At 34.9% G+C, this 20,330-nt stretch overlaps 2 protein-coding genes across 4 annotated transcripts in view; one reads left to right on the forward strand and one right to left on the reverse strand.

The window, feature by feature from the left end:
• Nucleotides 1-9,782, reverse strand: part of LOC125680675 (ras-specific guanine nucleotide-releasing factor RalGPS1-like) — a 47,195-nt gene extending 37,413 nt beyond the window's left edge. Inside the window, exon 1 of one of the 2 annotated variants that reach the window (XM_048920373.2) lies at nucleotides 9,513-9,782. In XM_048920373.2, the coding sequence (XP_048776330.1) occupies nucleotides 9,513-9,620 (108 nt within the window). In that variant the 5' untranslated portion in view covers nucleotides 9,621-9,782. Of the gene's footprint in view, nucleotides 1-9,310; nucleotides 9,429-9,512 lie in introns of those variants that run through there. The other variant, XM_048920377.2, reaches the window with a different exon arrangement.
• The window catches only part of LOC125680680 (tRNA 2'-phosphotransferase 1-like), a 21,351-nt gene continuing 2,460 nt past the window's right edge, over nucleotides 1,440-20,330 (forward strand). For both annotated transcript variants that reach the window (XM_048920392.2, XM_048920393.2), the window contains exons 1-5: nucleotides 1,440-1,595; nucleotides 4,909-5,069; nucleotides 5,420-5,518; nucleotides 15,177-15,240; nucleotides 16,491-16,547. In XM_048920392.2, coding sequence (XP_048776349.2) covers nucleotides 1,514-1,595; nucleotides 4,909-5,069; nucleotides 5,420-5,518; nucleotides 15,177-15,240; nucleotides 16,491-16,547 — 463 coding nt within the window. In that variant the 5' untranslated portion in view covers nucleotides 1,440-1,513. The remainder of the gene's footprint in view (nucleotides 1,596-4,908; nucleotides 5,070-5,419; nucleotides 5,519-15,176; nucleotides 15,241-16,490; nucleotides 16,548-20,330) is intronic.

The following is a 20,330-nucleotide window of genomic DNA, read 5'->3' on the forward strand; positions in this document are numbered from 1 at the left end:
TTGACATTTTTTTTTTATACCATTTGTTTCCTTGTGAAATGGTGATGCAGTGCAGAAACCACCCATCTAATCCATAGATTGGGGGGGGGGGGGGGGGGGAGGGGTGTTGTGTTACACAATATCAAACCAGGCTCTTGCATTGTGCCATTGTCTCAGGTCCTCCATCTGATATTCATTAAAGCCTCATAGATCTACTCAATCTCTACCCAGAGTTGTCGTTCCTTGCTCTCACTTACACCTCTGTCAACGGCTCGAGGGTTTTACAAGATTTTTGTAAAATGGCACGTATGCTCAAATAAAGTATGGTTTTGACTTCAGTTACAAATATATACATAAATAAATAAATACTGAGCAGATGTCAAGTCTTTTTGTGACACAAGAAGCATTGATTTGGGTTGAAATGTGGATATTGGGTTGTTCTATTGCACCAGGCCTATACCTAAGTACATGAAGAATATATAGTAATGGGAAAAAATCTACAAATAGTTTCTTGTCCTATATTTTCCCAATATTTTATAAAGTAGTTCTTAGTTTTATTAGCCGTAAAAAGGTGGATTTACATGTGGAATAACATTGCTTATTTTGAGACGTTAACAGACGTATATGCGAGTGTAAGGAACGATAACTCTGGGTAGAGATTGAGATCTACTCTTCAATTTCTTCTTTTTTTTCCCTTCAACATTATATTGCACTTTATTTGGAAGGGATTGCATTTTGCTTCAGATGTTTTTTTTTTACCCATATATCAAACTTGATGATTTCTATTTCGATAACCCCTACCCAAAACAATATCTGTGTTTGTAAAATACCTATGATCCTGATAGTGATAATCAAATCATTTGGGCCCCATTGCGTAGGGTAAGGCGCCGTAACGAAAGAGAGATAACTCGCATTGTAACAAGATTCTCCAATTATCGTGTGAAAAAAGACAATTATGTCGTATTCCATATTATTTACAAAACTCTTTGACTTAACTTCAGTCTCAGTTAAGGTACACAGTGACTGTGTGCATAGAAAATCTGAGGATTTTTAAATACTAGGCCTATAGGTTTAACCAACGCTAAGTACTATACTCTGTACTCAGAGTCAGCCTACTGACATTCCTAAAATAATTGTGCGGACAAAATATATGCATATGGAAAATGTAGCGGTTTAATTAAACATTTAAGCGTTACCATACCCTTAGAAATTTCCTTCTAAGGTCCTGTGCTAAGGTTCTGCTTCAGATGCAGTGATAGGTGACGTCATGTGGGTATTTTAAAAAAAATTCCCTCCAAACAAAAAAGAGTAGAAACAAACCGGGTTGAAGGGTACGGGGTATGTCCTAATTCATTATTGTACTACAGGCAACATTTAATATGTTATATGTATCATACAGTATGCGACAACAAAATATTCAGAGTTTAAAACATTACAATGTCAATAAACAGAATAAAACCGGAACATTGGCTAATTCGACCTACTTTCGTTTTCGATATATTTTCTGCAAAATGTACTTTGTATACTTTTCGTAATGGGAGATACACAACTTTCACACTTTTTAGCCAAAATATTGCGCCATGAAGCCTTAAACAGGGGTCTACAAGTTTCAGAAGGTACACTATATACTTTTAACACTTAATTTGTGATTTTTTAAAAAATAAATATATGACCAAACCTTTAAAATTTAATATATATTATCATATACGACCTGTGACCGTTGGACCGAGCGAAGCATGATATGGTCATTGGCGTGTCCCAAGTGATAGTCATAATTCTGTTCAGTACGGTTAATTACAATTCATTTAAAAATATGTATTATTTATGAAATTTTCCTTGCACTAAACGCCCAGTATCAAAGGAGGATATCTATGAGGATAATTACAGGATCCGCCTATTCCTTTAACGCGGAGAATATAGCACCAGCTGACGTAAACCATGCATAGTGATGTCAGATGTAGCCTCGACTTTTTTCTTCGTCTTTCAAACCAAACAATTATAAACAATAATTCATTTCAAAATATATATGATTTATGAAATTTTCCTTGCACTAAACGCCCAATAACATCTAAATATTAAAGGGGGATATAACAGTTCTACAGGATCTGCCTATTCATTTAAAGCGGGGAATATAACGCCAGCTGACGTAAATCATGCATTGTGATGTCACATTTAGCCTCGACATTTTTCTCTTTCAAATCAAACAATTATAAACAACAATACACCCCGTTTGCAATTTAAAAGACAGTTAAAACAAAACAAAATTAACCAATAAATTCAAAGTGGTAAAAAGTAAGCGTAAATATATTGTATAATATTTTTATTTAAAAGAAACTCATGAATTTTTTCATCTATTTAGTCGTATTAGTGTTTTTCTATTTGATGATTGGCTAAAGACTGTAACAATAATAATCATACCATTCATTTTTAACAAACTGGGTGTTTGAATTACAAATTGCACGTCAGTCTTGTATTTTTGGCATTCAAAATTAAAACACGAATAACTGTAGAAGCAACTAATGAACAAAGCATAATGGCGGCGCCCATATGGATCACAAAATTTTCAGTGAACGTATATAGAGATTATCTGTATTCATTTGCAGATTTTCTCATTTTTTATTTTACGTATACGTGTTACCTTTAGAGCCTTGCTTCGCGGATGGGCCTTCAGCCCGTCCGAGCTTCGCTCGGTATAGTAACCAACACCCCAAGTAGAGATTAAAAGAAAGACTTTTTGCTTTAGATACTCGTCATTACATTCATTTAGTGTCAGCAAAATTTTGATTATATATGTACATGTTGTCTGCTTTAAGAGATCTAGTACGTCCAATTGTTCGAGAGAATACCATGATTTGAATGTCAGACATTTTGGCCCAAAGACATTTCTGCCCATTGACACTTCGGCCCAAATTTTTGAGACACTTCGGCCCAAGACATTTCGGCCCCCTGATTTTTCATTTTGCAAATATCACCCATATTATTGCATTTCCACAACAGTATAATAAATTGACACTTCGGCCCAGTGACATTTTGGCCCTGAGACACTTCGGCCCAAATGTTAAATAATGACATTCATGGATCAATTCCATTGGTTTTTATGTATCGTCACTTCGTTCCAGATGTTTCGGTCCAAATTTTTGAGACAGTTTGGCCCAAATTTTTTGGAGGATGATAATTTGTGTTGGTGGTTTTGAATTGAAATTTTATTGGGGAAAAATGAAAACTTATACATCCTTATAACATATACATACTATTTATAATGAAAGTTAAAGTCTCACCTGACATCTTTCTTGTTCTAACAGCAACTAAGGAATGATAAGCAACGAAATGATATGGATTGAATGTCAAATGGCTTCTCTCAAACTGCTCATAGTTAGCTCCTCATACTTATCTGGGGGTACACGAAGGTGCGTGCCAAACCGTGCGTGTTTTTTTAACAATTACCGCGTTTCACCAGGCTTCACTTCAATCATACCGATTCTACACAATTACAACACAAACGGGTAACCAATATAATGATGAAATAAAACAAGATACCTAAAACCCGAAGGAATTGATTGATGAATGTCTTTATTTTACATTTGGACCAAATTCGAAGTGTTGACGTACTGTAAAGTTGTAGAAACTTCATTATGGTTGATACAAGCAATTAAAACACAAACAGATAATCAATATAATGAAGAATTAAAAACAAATTATATCAAATCCAAAGGAATTGATCCATGAATGTCATTATTTAACATTTGGGCCGCAGTGTCAATTTACTATAATGTTGTGGAAACGCAATAATATGGGTGATGTTAGCAAAATGAAAAATATGGGCCGAAGTGTCTCATACAAAAAAAAAATCGGCCAAAATGTCTTGGGCCAAAGTGTCTCAAAAATTTGGGCCCAAATATCTAATTTTTTGGGCTGAAGTGTCCAAATTTTGGGCCGAAACGTCGGACTACCCATGATTTAATTGAACTGAAGGATAAGATTTGATATTGTAACAAGAAGGGAAAAAATGAAAATGACCAGACCAGGACTCAAATCCAGGGCCCCTTGGATCTCTACACATTCCTTTCTAAATTCTTAGACATGTCTTCACTCTTTGAAGACATCAACCCTGAGAATCTTTATCCCCTGGCGAGCATTTTCATCTGTCAGTTCCAGGGCCTGATCTATGGTAATGTAGCGGTCAGCCGGGTTCGATCGCCAGTGGACAGATAGCTCAGTTGGTAGAGCACCTGATTAGAGATTCAGGGGGCCAAGGTTCGAAGTCCGTTTGAGTCCATTACATTTCTCCCTTCCTGTTATGATAAGTAATGGCTTCACTTGAGGTTGACATGATTTTGACATGAAAGATTTAGTCAGCAGATTCTAAAACCAAAGCTACATATTTAAATTCAAAATATTTGGGAGGATAGCAGATCCATAAGAATTAACTCATTTCTTGCTATGTGACATTTACATTGTATATTCTATCATCTATTTTATCAATTGGGGTCATGAGAGCCACTCGATAGCTATAGGTGGAATGACAGTATGGCGCGTGTTGATTTTTTTGACTAATCTGACAACAGGATTTGAGAACTTCGTCACACACTTTCGTCCCCCTAATTTCTTTGTCTTCAGGAGTTCCACCTACCAACTGACTGCTGCTACTACGCTGACATACCTCATTAATGTTAGGAATGCAACAAATTACCAAAAACATAATCATTAAAACATGCAGTACATGTATTTGTGAAATTCAATGAATATTTAGTTTACTGTAACTATATATATATATTAACTCTTTATGATTTTCAAGTTATTATATCACTGGATATTTAATTACAAATACCCGTTTTTTCCACAAAAGCCTGTGTTCTGTGCAGGATCATGTTTCAGTACAGGCAATCACTGACCACAACACTAATGGCTCATGTATAAATCCAATTGCAGATGGGTATGTTGATGTGGAGGAAATCCTGGAGCTGCATGAAGCCAGCAACAAAACAGAGGCTGATGTCAGAAGGATTGTTAAGAATGATGGGAAGAAAAGGTTTAGTCTCAAAGAAGGTCTAAAACTACAAATTAAGGCCACACAGGGTCATTCTATTAAGGTAAGGCATTATACATTACACAGTGCACTATTTTTTTAGTTTTATCAAATGCTTGTTACTCTTCATTATCTGTATGAAATTCTTGGTACATACTTTATTATCATAGTGTGTATTTTTTAAAGATGCCAATACCACATTTTCACTCAAAATTATAAATGGGAACAATATACATGATAAAAGTGTTTGACTTTTATCTGAGTGACAATAGCAGCTGTTTTAAAATATCTATACTAGCTGCACTTTATTGTGATTCTAACGGTCATAATGATTTAGTCATTTAATTAAAATATATATTAATTTTATGCACAAAACATCACCAATATTAAAGTATTTTTATGCATTATTAACAGATACCCAAGCCGGAACTGACACTTGTAACTCATGCCACACAAGTGCGATGTGCTTTACATGGCACGCGAAGTAGAAACTGGGAAACCATTAAATCAGAGGTATATATCATTGTCTTGGTTTCGGAAAACAAAAAAATTATAAAGAAATCATCTTTTGCAAATATAACATTGTAATTATAATGTAGAAGAGAGACTCTAACACAATCTGTCATTCAGTAATGCATTCCACTTTCTTTCTTTTTTTATTTGTCTCTTCACATTGGAAAGTAGTTCAGTCAGTGATTGTCACACTTTGTCTGGTGTTTGTCCACATCTGTCTGTTGGGTACCCTGCAGACGACACATGTTGTTTGGAACACTGTAGTGTATATATACACTATGTTTAATATGCCCTATAAAAGTTCTAACACTTCAAACAACTTAAGTTCCCTGAGGTCATCTGAGTGGCAAAGTATAGAGATTAATAATGACAGTTATTGAGAAAATGGAAAGGAAAATATGTAGAAATTTTATACATATATTTATTGTTTACAGGGAAATTTCCTCCCCATAAATTCATCCATTGAAATTGGAAAACAATTTTGCCTATAGTATTAGATTTGCCCAAAGCTGTTTTTCTAATTTGAAGTTATGAATTAATTTATAATATACCCATACTGTATTTCTTCTGAATAAAGAACATGATTAATGTAGTTTGTCATATTGTATTAAAGCATTGTCACATCAGGATTTTGCATGCCGATTTAAAGTTTAGGTCATAAACATGATAGGAGAGGGCATTCTAAGTTTTAAGAAATTGTTCCCAATCATTTTGTCTAAAATATCTTGACAATAATGATGTTCAATTCCATTCGACATGATTTAAAAGTGATCGATCGAAGCAGATCAATGTTATGGTCGATACATAAATTCATAAACCTCTTTTATTTGGTTATGAAGCATAAATTCATACCCTTTTGCATGGTTTCCTATTTGCTTTATTACATAAAGTTACATACATACGAATTATTTAAAAAAAGATTGTTTCCAACCTAAAATGGTTAATGTATCTTTTATAGCGATTATAGATCTGTTGACCGTATTTGTATAATGTATCTATATTATAGCAATTATAGATCTGTTGACCGTATTTGTATAATGTATCTATATTATAGCAATTATACCGAGCAAAGCTCGGACGGGTCGAAGGCCTGTCCGCGAAGCAAGGCTCTAAAGGTAACACGTATGTAAAAGAAAAAAGTCAAAATCAGTAAAAGAAAAAGAGATAATCTCTATATACGTTCACTGAAATTTTCGTGATCCATATGGGCGCTGCCATTTATTTTTTCATTACCTGCTTCAACAGTTATTTGTGTTTTATTTTGAATGCAATAATAGAAGACTCTGACGTGCAATTCGTAATTTAAACACTCAGTTTGTTCAAAGTGAATAGTATAATTATCATTGTAACAGGTTTTAGCAAATAAGTACATATAAAACCGTAATACGACTAAATAGATGAACGAGTTCATGAGTTTCTTTGAATAAGAATATACGATAAAATAACGGTTACTTTTTTACCATTTTGAATTTATTGGTTAATTTTGTTTAGTTTTAACGGCCTTTCTTATTGCATACGGAATGTATTATTGTTGTTTATAATTGTTTGCTTTGATAAAGAGAAAAAAGTCGAGGCTAAATGTGACGTCACAAGGCACAGTTTACGTCGCCTTACGTTTTATTTCCCGCGTTCAATGAATAGGCGGATCCTGTAAAACTGTTGTCCCCATATAAACCCTTTTAATATTGAGATGTTACTGGGTGTTTAGCGCAAGGAAAATTTCATTCAAAATATATATTTTTAAATTATCTCATAATCTACCGTACTTAACGGAATTATGATTACCACTTGGGACACTCCAATGACCATTACATGCTTCGCTCGGTCCAACGGTCACACCGTATACATATTAGATCTGTTGACCGTATTTGTATAATAATTCCAATGTTATTTATTACAGTTGTTTTGATTGGACAAAAATAAAACTGAACAAGAGTTTATACATCAATAAATCCGAAAACGTGATGTATTCATACACGCCTGAAAACAAATAACATAGTGCGGGGAAACTATTCAAATTTTTGCAATTGTTAATAAAGTGAATGAATTGGAATTATAAGAATCAAACATTCTTTTTGAAGAATTTATCGATGTGTAAACTCCGGGCATTTTACTCACAAACTTAACATAAAAGTGCGAAACTTTTATTCAGTTTTTGAGTAAAATGTCCGGAGTTTACACATCGATAAATTCTTCAGAAAGAATGTTTAATCCTATAATGTATCTATTATAGCGATTATGGATCTGTTGACCGTATTTGTATAATGTATGCATTGCCTGCGCTTTCTTCGCACGCGGTAGGAAAGAAAACAATGACATTGGTACGTTTTGACATCGAGTTCATTAACTGTAGATATAGGAGTAAAGACGTAGCAATCACACGGAATTCGTTATGCTAGATCATGTGTTAAAAAAACTAGAGGGTAATTAGATAGTATGTACTGATCCAAGAATTGCTGGGGAAATAGCACATGGTATATGCTAATAAGACAGTCATGTGGTCAGCACTGGGCTTGTTTTGGAAAGTGTTTAAAATGACAAGCTGTCTTTTGAAACTATTTTTATCTGTATCTCTACAACCATAGTTTATTTTTACGCATATTGAAATAGGGTTATTTTCCTTTTATTCATAAAATACCATAATAGAATTTATATCTTTATTGAAGTCTAGCGATTAAGAATTGGAGCGTATGTACCTCTGATAAATACAATTAGTGTAATCTCTCTTCCATGCAGAGGGTATTGAGTATACGTGTATAGATACTTTGTTTGCAGTGTTTGTTTTTAATGGGCTGCAGGAAGTCCTTCCTGTACATTGTTTGTAATAAGAAAACCCAGTTTAGCTGTAAGATTGATTTATACAAGGCACACCTTTCCCTGTGACACAATCTTAAAGTTTATGACTGTGCTGATATAGCTGAACTCAAATAACCACCGAGATAATCTTGGCATAAATGAATTGAATCCTCAACACCCCTTGAAGTCATGAAAATGGAGTTTGCAAGATTTACCACAAAAAACTGGAATTACTATAGTAATGGATGAAAAGTTCAGAATTTACAAGTATCAGTATATACGTGTATGATGTGTCATGTTTTGACTAACATCATCTGGATCTTGAATTTTGAGAATACTGAATATTCTTCATGAATTTTAGTGTTATACACATAGACACCTAGAGTAGATATACTGTAACTTCCTATTAAGTCATAACTTCTGGGGAGGATGTCTCTCTAGATCTGTACCATAAAGTCAGGTTTTTTGGCAGGACACAAATTTGACAGATTTGGGTCTACAAGATATGATATTAATTTTGGTGGAAAAAATGTTGATGAATTAATGTTTATTTATTCAATGTATAGCGTATACTGATGTACTCAGATATAGAGATTTTGATGAAACTTTGGAAATTGCTGAAATCATATACCCATAAAAAAAATGGCTATATGGTATCCTTTGTAAATTGTGAATTGGCAAATACATGTATTTTATTTGTAATGTAACCTGCAGTATGTATCTATATGTTATCTGTATTATAATGATACTCTGTGGATACAAGCAGTGGACAGTTGATGGGCAGTACACTGCTCTTGTTAACTTATCTGTACAATAATCCTTCACGAACCTCTGTAATAAGAAATAAATTCAGTTCACTGTTGAAAAAAATCTCCTATGTCATATAATGGTGTAGTTTGAGGTTACAACCAAATGTTAATTAATGAGGAGAGTGTCAAAAATAGGTGGCTAACTAGTATACATACAGTGTATATAAATTACAATGAAAATACCTACATTAACAGTTGCTTCTCTCATGGTGCCGTAAGTCTGATACCAATAACTTTCTTTTTAACAATAATACCAGGCTACACTACAGACACAGGATGTTTACAAATTGAAATGATGTTTTAAAAGAAGGAAGTAAGCGTTGAATTTTTATCTATGTCAAGTGACAGACTGGGACCAAATGAAGATGCAGACCAATTACGGTACTTACAATTGGTTTTTTGATCACATCGAAAAAGAGGTGTGACAGGTCGTGGCATGATCTCGAGATTGATCCCCCGAGCTCGCTGATGGGGTGAAGACATCTCTTGATATCCATACTTCACTGTATTGTCCCCTTTTGTTTACGTCTGTATTGTTGTATGAGGTCACAGAGCGTTTACTGTTAGGAAATGTTTTTGTTGTAACAGTGCAGCTACAGCTTGCAAACTACAAATTCACTATTATGTGTATAGATAATTTCACAACCTTGTGTTACCTTCAATTTCCTTAATTACTATATCAATTTCCTTGGTGTGTGTCATACATTTATATTGAAGAGTGTGGTCTCTTCATTCTTTTATTTAATCTTAACTAAAGTGGGTTGTTTTTTTTTAATGTTAAAACTTCTTGATGCATGTAAATACAACATGGAAGTAGTATATATTTCAGAATCTAAAGTTCTCTTATCTGCTTATATATATGATACAAAGAAGTCACTTCCTTGTCTTCACTTCCACTTGTGTTTACACATACGTGTATACTGTTGATTCTTTCACTGTGTAATGCAAATATAAGACTGAAAGGAATGCATGGATATCACGAAAAGAAGCACACATTAAACATTCTGAGAAATTGAATGAAAGAGATTTCTCTTTTCATTTAGAGCCATCATACTTTACACATACTCAGACTGACCTTGAAATGAAGGTGATCCATACTGTTTTTGGGTTGAAAGGTTAAGCATACTGGACAATAAGATAGAAAAACTATCTTTGTGCCTAAAGTGGAAAGCAACATTTAATAAAGAGTTTTTAAGGCCATAAGTGATTTTCCGTTTTACTTTAAATTGCCAAACTTCACACACAGACTTGCCATATGGGATGACAAAAACCTATCTACCATATTTTTGGGTCAAAAAGCCAAGCAAACTGTATCCACTACCTTTTCAATTGTGCTTGGTGGAGGGTACATGATATCAGACCAACTAGGACAGTTTTAAAACAAGGCTGCAAGTATTGTGATACATTGAAGTTTGGCTATGTCTTGCAGGCAACACACAAGTCATATGTATAGTAAGCATACAAGTTGGAAGCAAAGTAAAATTTGAAGTCTAAATCAGGATAAAAAAGTCAGGAAATATGGGGAACTGTTGAGGCCCCCTGAGTAGGTCCAGGGCAATGCCCAGTGAGGGTCCAGGAGATGAAGTCCTTATAAACTCATAGGTTTTAGACCATATTGTATGGTGGTTGGTTGTTCTTAGCTGGCTCAAGTGAGCTTTTCTGATCACATTTTGTCCGTCTGTCTGTCCGTAAACTTTTCATATTTTTGTCTTCTCCATAACCGCTGGGCCAATTTTAATCAAACTTGGCACAGAGCATCTTTGGGTGAAGGAGAATAAAGCTTTTTCAAATGAAAGGCCATGCATCCTCCAAAGGGGAGATAATCATGAAAATGCAAAATTAGGGTGGGTCATTTAAAAATCTTTTCAAGAACCACCGGGCCAGGGAAGTTGAAATTTATATGAAAGCTTCCTAACATCGTGGAGATTGAATTTATTAAAATCATGACCCCCTCCTGGGAGTAGGGTGGGGCCACAATAGAAAATCAAAGTTACACATGCGAATATATAGTGAAAATCTTAAAATCTTCTCAAAAACCACTGGTCCAGGAAAGTTGAAATTTACATGAAAGCTAATTCTGGCATAGTACAGATTCAAGTTTGTTAAAATCATTGTCCCCTGGGTTAGGGTGGGGTTTCAATAGGGGAATAAAGTTTTACATGCGATTGTGTAGGGGAAATCTTCTTAAGAACCACTGGGCCAGAAAGTTCAAATTTACTTGAAAGCTTCCTGGGATAGTGCAAATTCAAGTTTGTTAAAAATCATTGCCCCAGTAGGTATGGTGGGGCCACAATAGGGGATAAGATTTTCACATGCAAATATATAGGGGAAATCTTTAGAAATCTTCTCAAGGCTGGGCCAGAAAAGTTTACATTTACATGAACATTTCTTAGCATAGTGCAGATTCATATTTGTTAAAATCATTCCCCCTAGGGGTAGGGTGGGGCCACAAAAGTTTTACATATGCTGATATATAGGGAAAATCTTCTAAAATATCTCTTGAACTATTTAAGCTAAGGCTTTCATATTTTGTATATACATTTTTATGGTATGACCTTTCATGTGATGCAATGGTGTGTGATCTTGTGACCTTGAAGTTTGACCTACTTTTGATAAAAATCTGACTTATACAATATGTACATATGTAAGGTAGATCTTTCATATCTTGTATATAAATTTCTTATGGCAAGAGCTTTCATTTCATATCATGTCCTTTGACTTTGTGCCCTTGAATTTGGAGTTTTACCTACTTTTAAGAAATCATAACCTATTGAGTATATCTGTAACTATTTAAGGTAGGGCTTTCATATTTTGTTTTTAGGTTCTTTATGACAAGACCTTGTGACACAATGGTGTTTGATCTTTTGACCTTGGAGTTTGAATTCAATATTTCCTGAACTATTTAAGGTAGGGCTTTGACATTTTGTTTATAAATTCTTTATGACAAGACCTTGTTATACTTTGGTTGTATTTGACCTTGTGGTCTTGACCTTTGAAGTTTGACCTACTTTTAATAAAAATCTTACGTATTCAATATCTCCTGATTTATTTAAGATAGAGCTTTCTTGTTTTGTATACGTATTTCTTACGACAAGGTCTTTCATATCATACCATGATCTATGACCTTGTGACCTTGGATTTATGCAGAACAGCAAGATTATGTTAGTCACATTAGTGTTGAGGCAACTCTTTATTATGCGAATTCATTTTCAGTTATGATGTGATTCTTTGGGGCTACAATATAGGGTCAAAATTTTTCATGGGAATAATGATTGATAAAACTTTAAAATCACAACAGATGAACAAGGGAAGGGCCAGGGTGATTCAGGTGAGTGATGTGGCCCATAGGCCTCTTGTTTTGTTTTGTCTGGTTTAACTATATTGTGTATACTTGTTTTTTAGAATTGTTAAATTTCTGTTTATAAGTTTAAGGCTTATTTTGATGGCGATTCAATCATGGAAGCTAGTGAATGTTATGAAATTGCTTGGACCAGTTTTGGAGTCTCTGGTGTTTCTTGATGTACCGCCTGCTCTTTTTTGGACACCATAGAGACATTTAATTTGGCGAGAGATGTTGAAATGGAACAGTCATTTAACCTGGCTTGTAACTGAGGCTACACTGACTGCTGCAGCATGTCATGAACATTGTGCATTCTGTAACAATTATAGGGTACAACACGACATGAATTAGATTAACATTGTGCATTCTGTAACAATTATAGGGTACAACACGACATGAATTAGATTAACATTGTGCATTCTGTAACAATTATAGGGTACAACACGACATGAATTAGATTAACATTGTGCATTCTGTAACAATTATAGGGTACAACACGACATGAATTAGATTAACATTGTGCATTCTGTAACAATTATAGGTTACAACACGACATGAATTAGATTAACATTGTGCATTCTGTAACAATTATAGGTTACAACACGACATGAATTAGATTAACATTGTGCATTCTTTAATAATTATGGCTGTACCCAACATGAATGACTTTGATGGTTAATTCAAATTTCAATATGTAACAATGTCTTTTAGTACCTGTATTGTGTTTTTATATTATAATTGCAATAACAAAATGTAATACAATCTCTCTCTCTCTCTTTCTCTCTCTCTCTCTCTCTCTCTTGCCAAGAAAAGTAAATGCATACAGCATAGAGGATACACTCAGGTGTGCCTTGTGGCCTATGGACATCGGAAGTTTTTCAAATGTGTCCTCTTCTATACAATTTATCCTAGTTCCTTGGCATGTTACCTGATATGACGTACACTATCGATGTAGCAAAAATTTCCTTTTTGATAAATTTTTGATGGTTCCTAAACATGCAACAGCTAGTGTGTAATTACATTTAAAAATAACCATGTTGCAAGCCAGGAAACACAGTTACAAGGAAATTGAAGATGTTGTCCAATCAGTATCTGGTCTATGACATTGTAAATTTTCATGCAAACATGTTTTTTACACCAAGGAATTTCATTTTATATGTTTGTCACATTTTTTTCTTTGGGGGGGGGGGGTATTATCAGGACATGAAAATTTAATATTTTTTTAGCTCACTAGAAACTTATAAATGTCAATGTAATACAAGTCTGGTATCCACCACAATCCGACATGATCAAATAAATCAAGTAAGTCTGGTATCCACCATAATCCGACATTATCAAATAAATCAAGTAAGTCTGGTATCCACCATAATCTGACATTATCAAATAAATCAAGTCTGGTATCCACCACAATCCAACATTATCAAATAAATCAAGTAAGTCTGGTATCCACCACAATCCAACATTATCAAATAAATCAAGTAAGTCTGGTATCCACCATAATCCGACATTATCAAATAAATCAAGTCTGGTATCCACCATAATCCAACATTATCAAATAAATCAAGTCTGGTATCCACCATAATCCGACATTATCAAATAAATCAAGTCTGGTATCCACCACAATCCGACATCAAATAAATCAAGTAAGTCTGTAGGGCTGTGCGGTGCACCGAAAATTTCGGTGCACCGCGATTCATACCATTCGATTCGATGCACCGATTACAAATTCTGGATTTCGGTTCGGTTCGGTTTAGATTTTACTTACACCAAAACAACAAATATGGTGTCCGAGTGATGTTGAAAACATGTGGTTTTTTATGCAACGGAGATTTAAATCACTACTGTGTTAAGAGTTAGCATTTTCACCACTCAGATACCAACAGAATATGGTCCGTAAGATCATTGCAGTTTATCTTTACATGACATATAGCATTTCTGTCAGTGGTGGAGTGAAATCAACATCGTAGGTAATGACACAGATTTGACAGTTAACATGAGAGAAGTAAATCAATAAAGGAGAGATTTTCAAAGACTCTCAATTGATAGAATTGTTGAATTTTTGCATATCAATGAAAACAATATCATATACATTTTAGATTCACTATAGATTTGTTTAATAATCCAAAACTTATGCAGCACATTAATATAACAAATTTTGATAGACTGTCAGTGTTTTCTTTTTTCTATCAAAGTTATAAAATGCCATTATGAATAGATATGATGTTTACAAATGACAACATATAGTTATATAACTTGAATTAAATCAAATCAAATATGCTACTCATTAAAATTGTTAATTTTTGTGGTGTCATTAGATAAATTGGACCTAACATGAACCGAATCGAAAATAACCAAACCGTGCTGTTCTGAATCGAAACCGAACCGAATCGAGCTAACCCTGAATCGTCCCAGCCCTATAAGTCTGGTATCCACCATAATCTGACATTATCAAATAAATCAAGTCTGGTATCCACCACAATCCGACATTATCAAATAAATCAAGTAAGTCTGGTATCTACCACAATCCGACATTATCAAATAAATCAAGTCTGGTATCCACAACAATCCGACATCAAATAAATCAAGTAAGTCTGGTATCCACCACAATCCAACATTATCAAATAAATCAAGCATATCTACCACAATCCGACATTATCAAATAAATCAAGAAATTGTGGTAAAAATTGTTTGTTTTTTTTTACTTCAATTTTAGGGAATATCCAAAATGGGAAGAACACATATTCATTTTGCACAAGGGGAAAGGGGAGTCCGAAGTGGTAAGTATATATATATGCAGTAATCACAGATACACATGTCATTTGTGCTTATTGTCCAATTATAGCTCTCTGGAAACAAAATTATGATGGACTGATGTTGGTCTGGCTCTAGAGTCATAAAACTTAGACTAGCTCACCTTTGACCCAAGTCTTCATTTCGTAAAAGGGACGCATAATGAGAAAGGGAAACTGGAGATCAAAAGTGAACTGGTCAAAGTTTCATGGCCCTGGAGCCTGGTCTGTCAGATTTTCATCCAAAGAATTACATTTTACACATTGAACGACCATGTATTCAGTATACACTTCTATACACTATACACTTCTTAGAAAATGTCATAAATTTACTTGTGAGCAAGTGTTAGCCATGTATACTATATACCTGGTATTGACCTCGTTATAACCATTATAATATGTCACGTGATTAATACCTCAGGTAACAGCAGTATTTCTTATAAACATTTCTTATTTTACATGAGTGCGTAATATCGCAAAATGCCCCTCAGGCTTCAAATCGCATGATCATGAATTTATGTTTGGTCCATTTTTAGCAATATAAAAATAAAAGCGTGTAATTTTATTTCTCACGAAATTACGTAATAATGAATTCCTTGCATATATTTACGAATTTACAGTATCTGCTTGGAGCATCATATTTTCGTTGATGATGAATTTTTGGTTTATTTCATTTTCACCAATATTTAAATTATAAGGATCGAGTGCTCTACACTGATCTTCAGAAGCTGCTGATTTCCTAGAATGTGTCTGATTGTGAAAGTACAGTAATATCAGTACACAAACAAAATTTTAGATATGAAAATGAAAGTTGTTAAAAACAGCTAAAAGAATAAAAACAGCAGACAAAAATGATTTTTAAATCATCATTAAATCTTAGTGGTAAGAATTTCCATATTGGAAAAAAGAACCAATGTTTTGATATTATAGTGAAGCTTTCTAATTCAATGATTTACAAATATGAAATCCATCAATAGCAGTCCTCTTTTTAATGGAGAAACATTAAAAGCTTTTTTTGGCTCAAAGGTTGTGTATGTCTAACGCACCTACAGTGAGTTAAGTTGGACTGATTTCACTATACATAGATGTAGACACAAAATGACTTATTTAACTATATGTTGCTGTCTGGAGTATTCTTTGTACAGTGTATAGGTATACTAGTACGTTGTTTGGTAGACTTTTCCCACTTTGATTACAAATTCCTTGGTTATTTTCGTAATAGAGATTTCTTTTTACAGGTTTTCCTCCATATTGTGACATGGCAATTGAAATTGATGTAGAAAAGGCCATGAAAGGTAAAAGGGCAGATTTCTATTATATTTGCACGTAGACTTGACTTGGAAGGGCAACAAGTTTGTTGTTAAACTTGATGACCAAATTATTTGCAAATTTGGTGAACATTCCAGCAAAACCACAATGCCCATTTATGTTATATTTTTGTTCATAAGAATTAAACCTAAACATTGAATCTGAAAAGTCCTGCTGCACTTATTCCATATCTACATTTATTGCATGATAGTGAGGGCAAAGCCTGAGGAGAATGTGAATTTTCTTGGGTGAATAGATCTTCATATCTCCCTCACTATCATGCAATAAATTGTTTATTACACTGAAACAAAGCAAGTCTACAGAAATGCAATTGAAATTGTGAAAAAAAAATCCTCTATTATACCCCCCGCAACAAGTTGTGGGGGGGTATACTGGAATCGGGTTGTCCGTCTGTCTGTCCGTCCATCCGTCCGTCTGTAGACGCAATGGTTTCCGGGCTCTAAAGCATTATCCTTTCCACCTACCGTCACCATATCATATATATGGACTACCCATGGGATGAAGATGTTCCCTATCAATTTTGGGGTCAAAGGTCAAGTGCACTGGACATCGAAGTAGCAATATGGTTTCCGGGCTCTAAAGCGTTATCCTTTCCACCTACAGTCACCATATCATACATATGGACTACCCATGGGATGAAGATGTTCCCTATCGGTTTTGGGGTCAAAAGAACAAAGGTCAAGCGCACTGGACAGCGAAGTAGCAATATGGTTTCCAGGCTCTAAAGCGTTATCCTTTCCACCTACATTCACCATATCATACATATGGACTACCCATGGGATGAAGATGTTCCCTATCGATTTTGGGGTCAAAAGGTCAAAGGTCAAGCGCACTGGACAGCGAAGTAGCAATATGGTTTCCGGGCTCTAAAGCGTTATCCTTTCCACCTACAGTCACCATATCATACATATGGACTACCCATGGGATGAAGATGTTCCCTATGGATTTGGGTCAAAGGTCACACGCACTGGACATCGAAGTAGCAATATGGTTTCCGGGCTCTAAACCGTTATCCTTTCCACCTACAGTCACCATATCATACATATGGACTACGCATGGGATGAAGATGTTCCCTATCGATTTTGGGGTCAAAAGGTCAAAGGTCAAGCACACTGGACATCGAAGTAGCAATATGGTTTCCGGGCTCTAAACCGTTATCCTTTCCACCTACAGTCACCATATCATACATATGGACTACCCATGGAATGAAGATGTTCCCTATCGATTTTGGGGTCAAAAGGTCAAAGGTCACACGCACTGGACATCGAAGTAGCAATATGGTTCGGTTTGTCATGCCATTTGTTTTTTACACTCAGAAAAGAGGTAGTTTATACCTATTACCAACACCCTTTGGGAGATAGGGGTAAGCGGGGGGTATTCTTAGTGAGCATTGCTCACAGTACCTCTTGTTTATATGTAGCTAAGCTTGCCCTAACAGTAGTACCGTCAACTTTTAGAATGTAAAGAAACTCCATTTCATATGGATTCCTTATTTTACACGAGTACATAATCATTATGTTAATATCGCAAAATGACTCGTGGGCGTCAAATCATGTGAATATCATTAATTCGCAAAGTGGTCTATTGATCAAGAGTTTTAACATGTATTTCAGCAATATAAAAATAAAAGTATGTAATTTTATTATGGTTAGTTACATGATAATGAATTCCTTTGCGCATATTTAGGACTCTATAGTATGTACATGGTATAGAAACTATTGAAATATGTTCAGAATTAACTTGTAAATTGAAAAATCTGCTTTAAACGAACTTTTACTGGTGTATATATATAGCTTATATGTAAACAAAAACGGGGCACAAGCCTTGTTTACATAACAAAGAATTGTCGCTTTGTATCTCCCATGTACCTTGACAACTGACATTCAAATTGTTGCTGACCATTAGAAATACCTTAGTTAAGCATTTGAAACATTAAAAATGGAAAAAATAAAATTTGAAAATTTTCAGCTCAAATTGTGTCCATGTCCCTTTATCGCAATTCACCTTTGAATTAGAACGCTTTACCCGATATAGTATTGCGTTGTGTGACGACACAATTGAATGAGACGATTGAACAATTTGAATGACATGTTTGATGGGAGTCAAGTCAACTCGTACCCTGACCGACTCGTACCCAGGTCAACTCGTACCCAATAGGTCAACTCGTACCCAAAAGGCAAAAGTCAACTCGTACCCAAGAATCTGGTTACAAGTTGACTCCTCCTCTTCAATTGATGACAACTCGTACCTAAGCGATATGTCACTTATATGCGCATAGATATATTGCATTATGGGCAGATTCTTGGGTACGAGTTGACTTTTGCCTTTTGGGTACGAGTTGACCTTTTGGGTACGAGTTGACCTGGGTATGAGTCGGTCAGGGTACGAGTTGACTAGAAATCCTTAGATGTAATACAGCAAGAGTTTTCATTGGCCGATTACAGCCCACCCACTTTCTCGAGCGGATTCAGTGTAGCTGGAGAACTGTACATAGCTCTCTGAAAAGATCCACCTCTTATAAAAACCTTTGATTTACGGGTCACAAAAAGCTGCGGACGGTTGAGGCCTGAAATCGGTGTATTCTTGTGTTGCTGTCTCATAAACTCAATATAAAAAAATCTTAACATATTTTCCTACTATATACTTGCGTCCAAACATACCTTCAAATATTCATTAAAGCCACACACCACCCGAAAACTCGCAGCTTCAAATGATTTCGTTTGTTGACGTAGCCATGTTAGGTAGCCGGTCAATTCGAACTCTTGCTATTGGTATCTATTGATAAAATCGGTTGTAAGTTATGTATTCGCTCTTCATTTATTATCAACACGAATAATTAATAAAAATTAAAACATTTTTGTACCAGTTTTTGTAAAGGTAAAATAAGCTGTAGATGAACGAATATGCTACATAAGGACATTAGATGGAGACCGGCCGGCGCGACCGCTCATGACTAATGAAAGCCGCACTGCCGTGAGTTTAGCTATTTGAATAATTATCATTTAATAGGATTGGGGTGGTATATTATTTAAACAATTTAGCTAAAATATTTGTGGGGTATTAGTACACATCTAGATACTATTGTGCCAATATGGAAATGAACCGGGATTCGAATTGACTGGCTACCTAACATGGCTACGTCTACGAATGAAATCATCAAAAGCTGTGATCGAGTCTTTGGGTCGTATGGGGCTTTAATAAATATTTGAAGGTAAGTTTGGACACAAGTATAGTAGGAAAATATGTTAGGAATTTTTTTTATATTACATTTATGAGACAACAACACAAGAATACAACTTTTTCTCTTTCTTCCTTTGAAGTTTTTTTTTTCATCTAGCATCTGGCCGTCATGTTTTCAAATGCTGACTACTCCCGTATAAGGGAATTTGGGCGGACTTATACATATGGACCAATGAGAGTTTCTGTTGCATTTCGCAATTGTATTACAAACAGATTCAATTGTGTCATCACACAACGCAATACTATATCGGCCAAAGCGTTCTAATTCAAAGGTGAATTGCGATAAAGCCACTGATTCCTTTCTTTTAATCCTGAAGACTGACAAGGGAAGGGGATGTAGTTTTAATCAGCAGCTTGGAAAAACTGTTTTAACACACTAAAACTGATGTCTCCCCTTCTATTTTCCATAATTTTTTAAACACTAGGGATCATGTCTAAAGTGGAAAATTAAGAGTTACGGTACATGACAATCACCTATATGTTTAGATGCTTCAACCAAGGAACAGTGA

This window comes from Ostrea edulis, chromosome 2, assembly GCF_947568905.1.
Source record: "Ostrea edulis chromosome 2, xbOstEdul1.1, whole genome shotgun sequence".
NCBI classification, from domain to species: domain Eukaryota; kingdom Metazoa; phylum Mollusca; class Bivalvia; order Ostreida; family Ostreidae; genus Ostrea; species Ostrea edulis.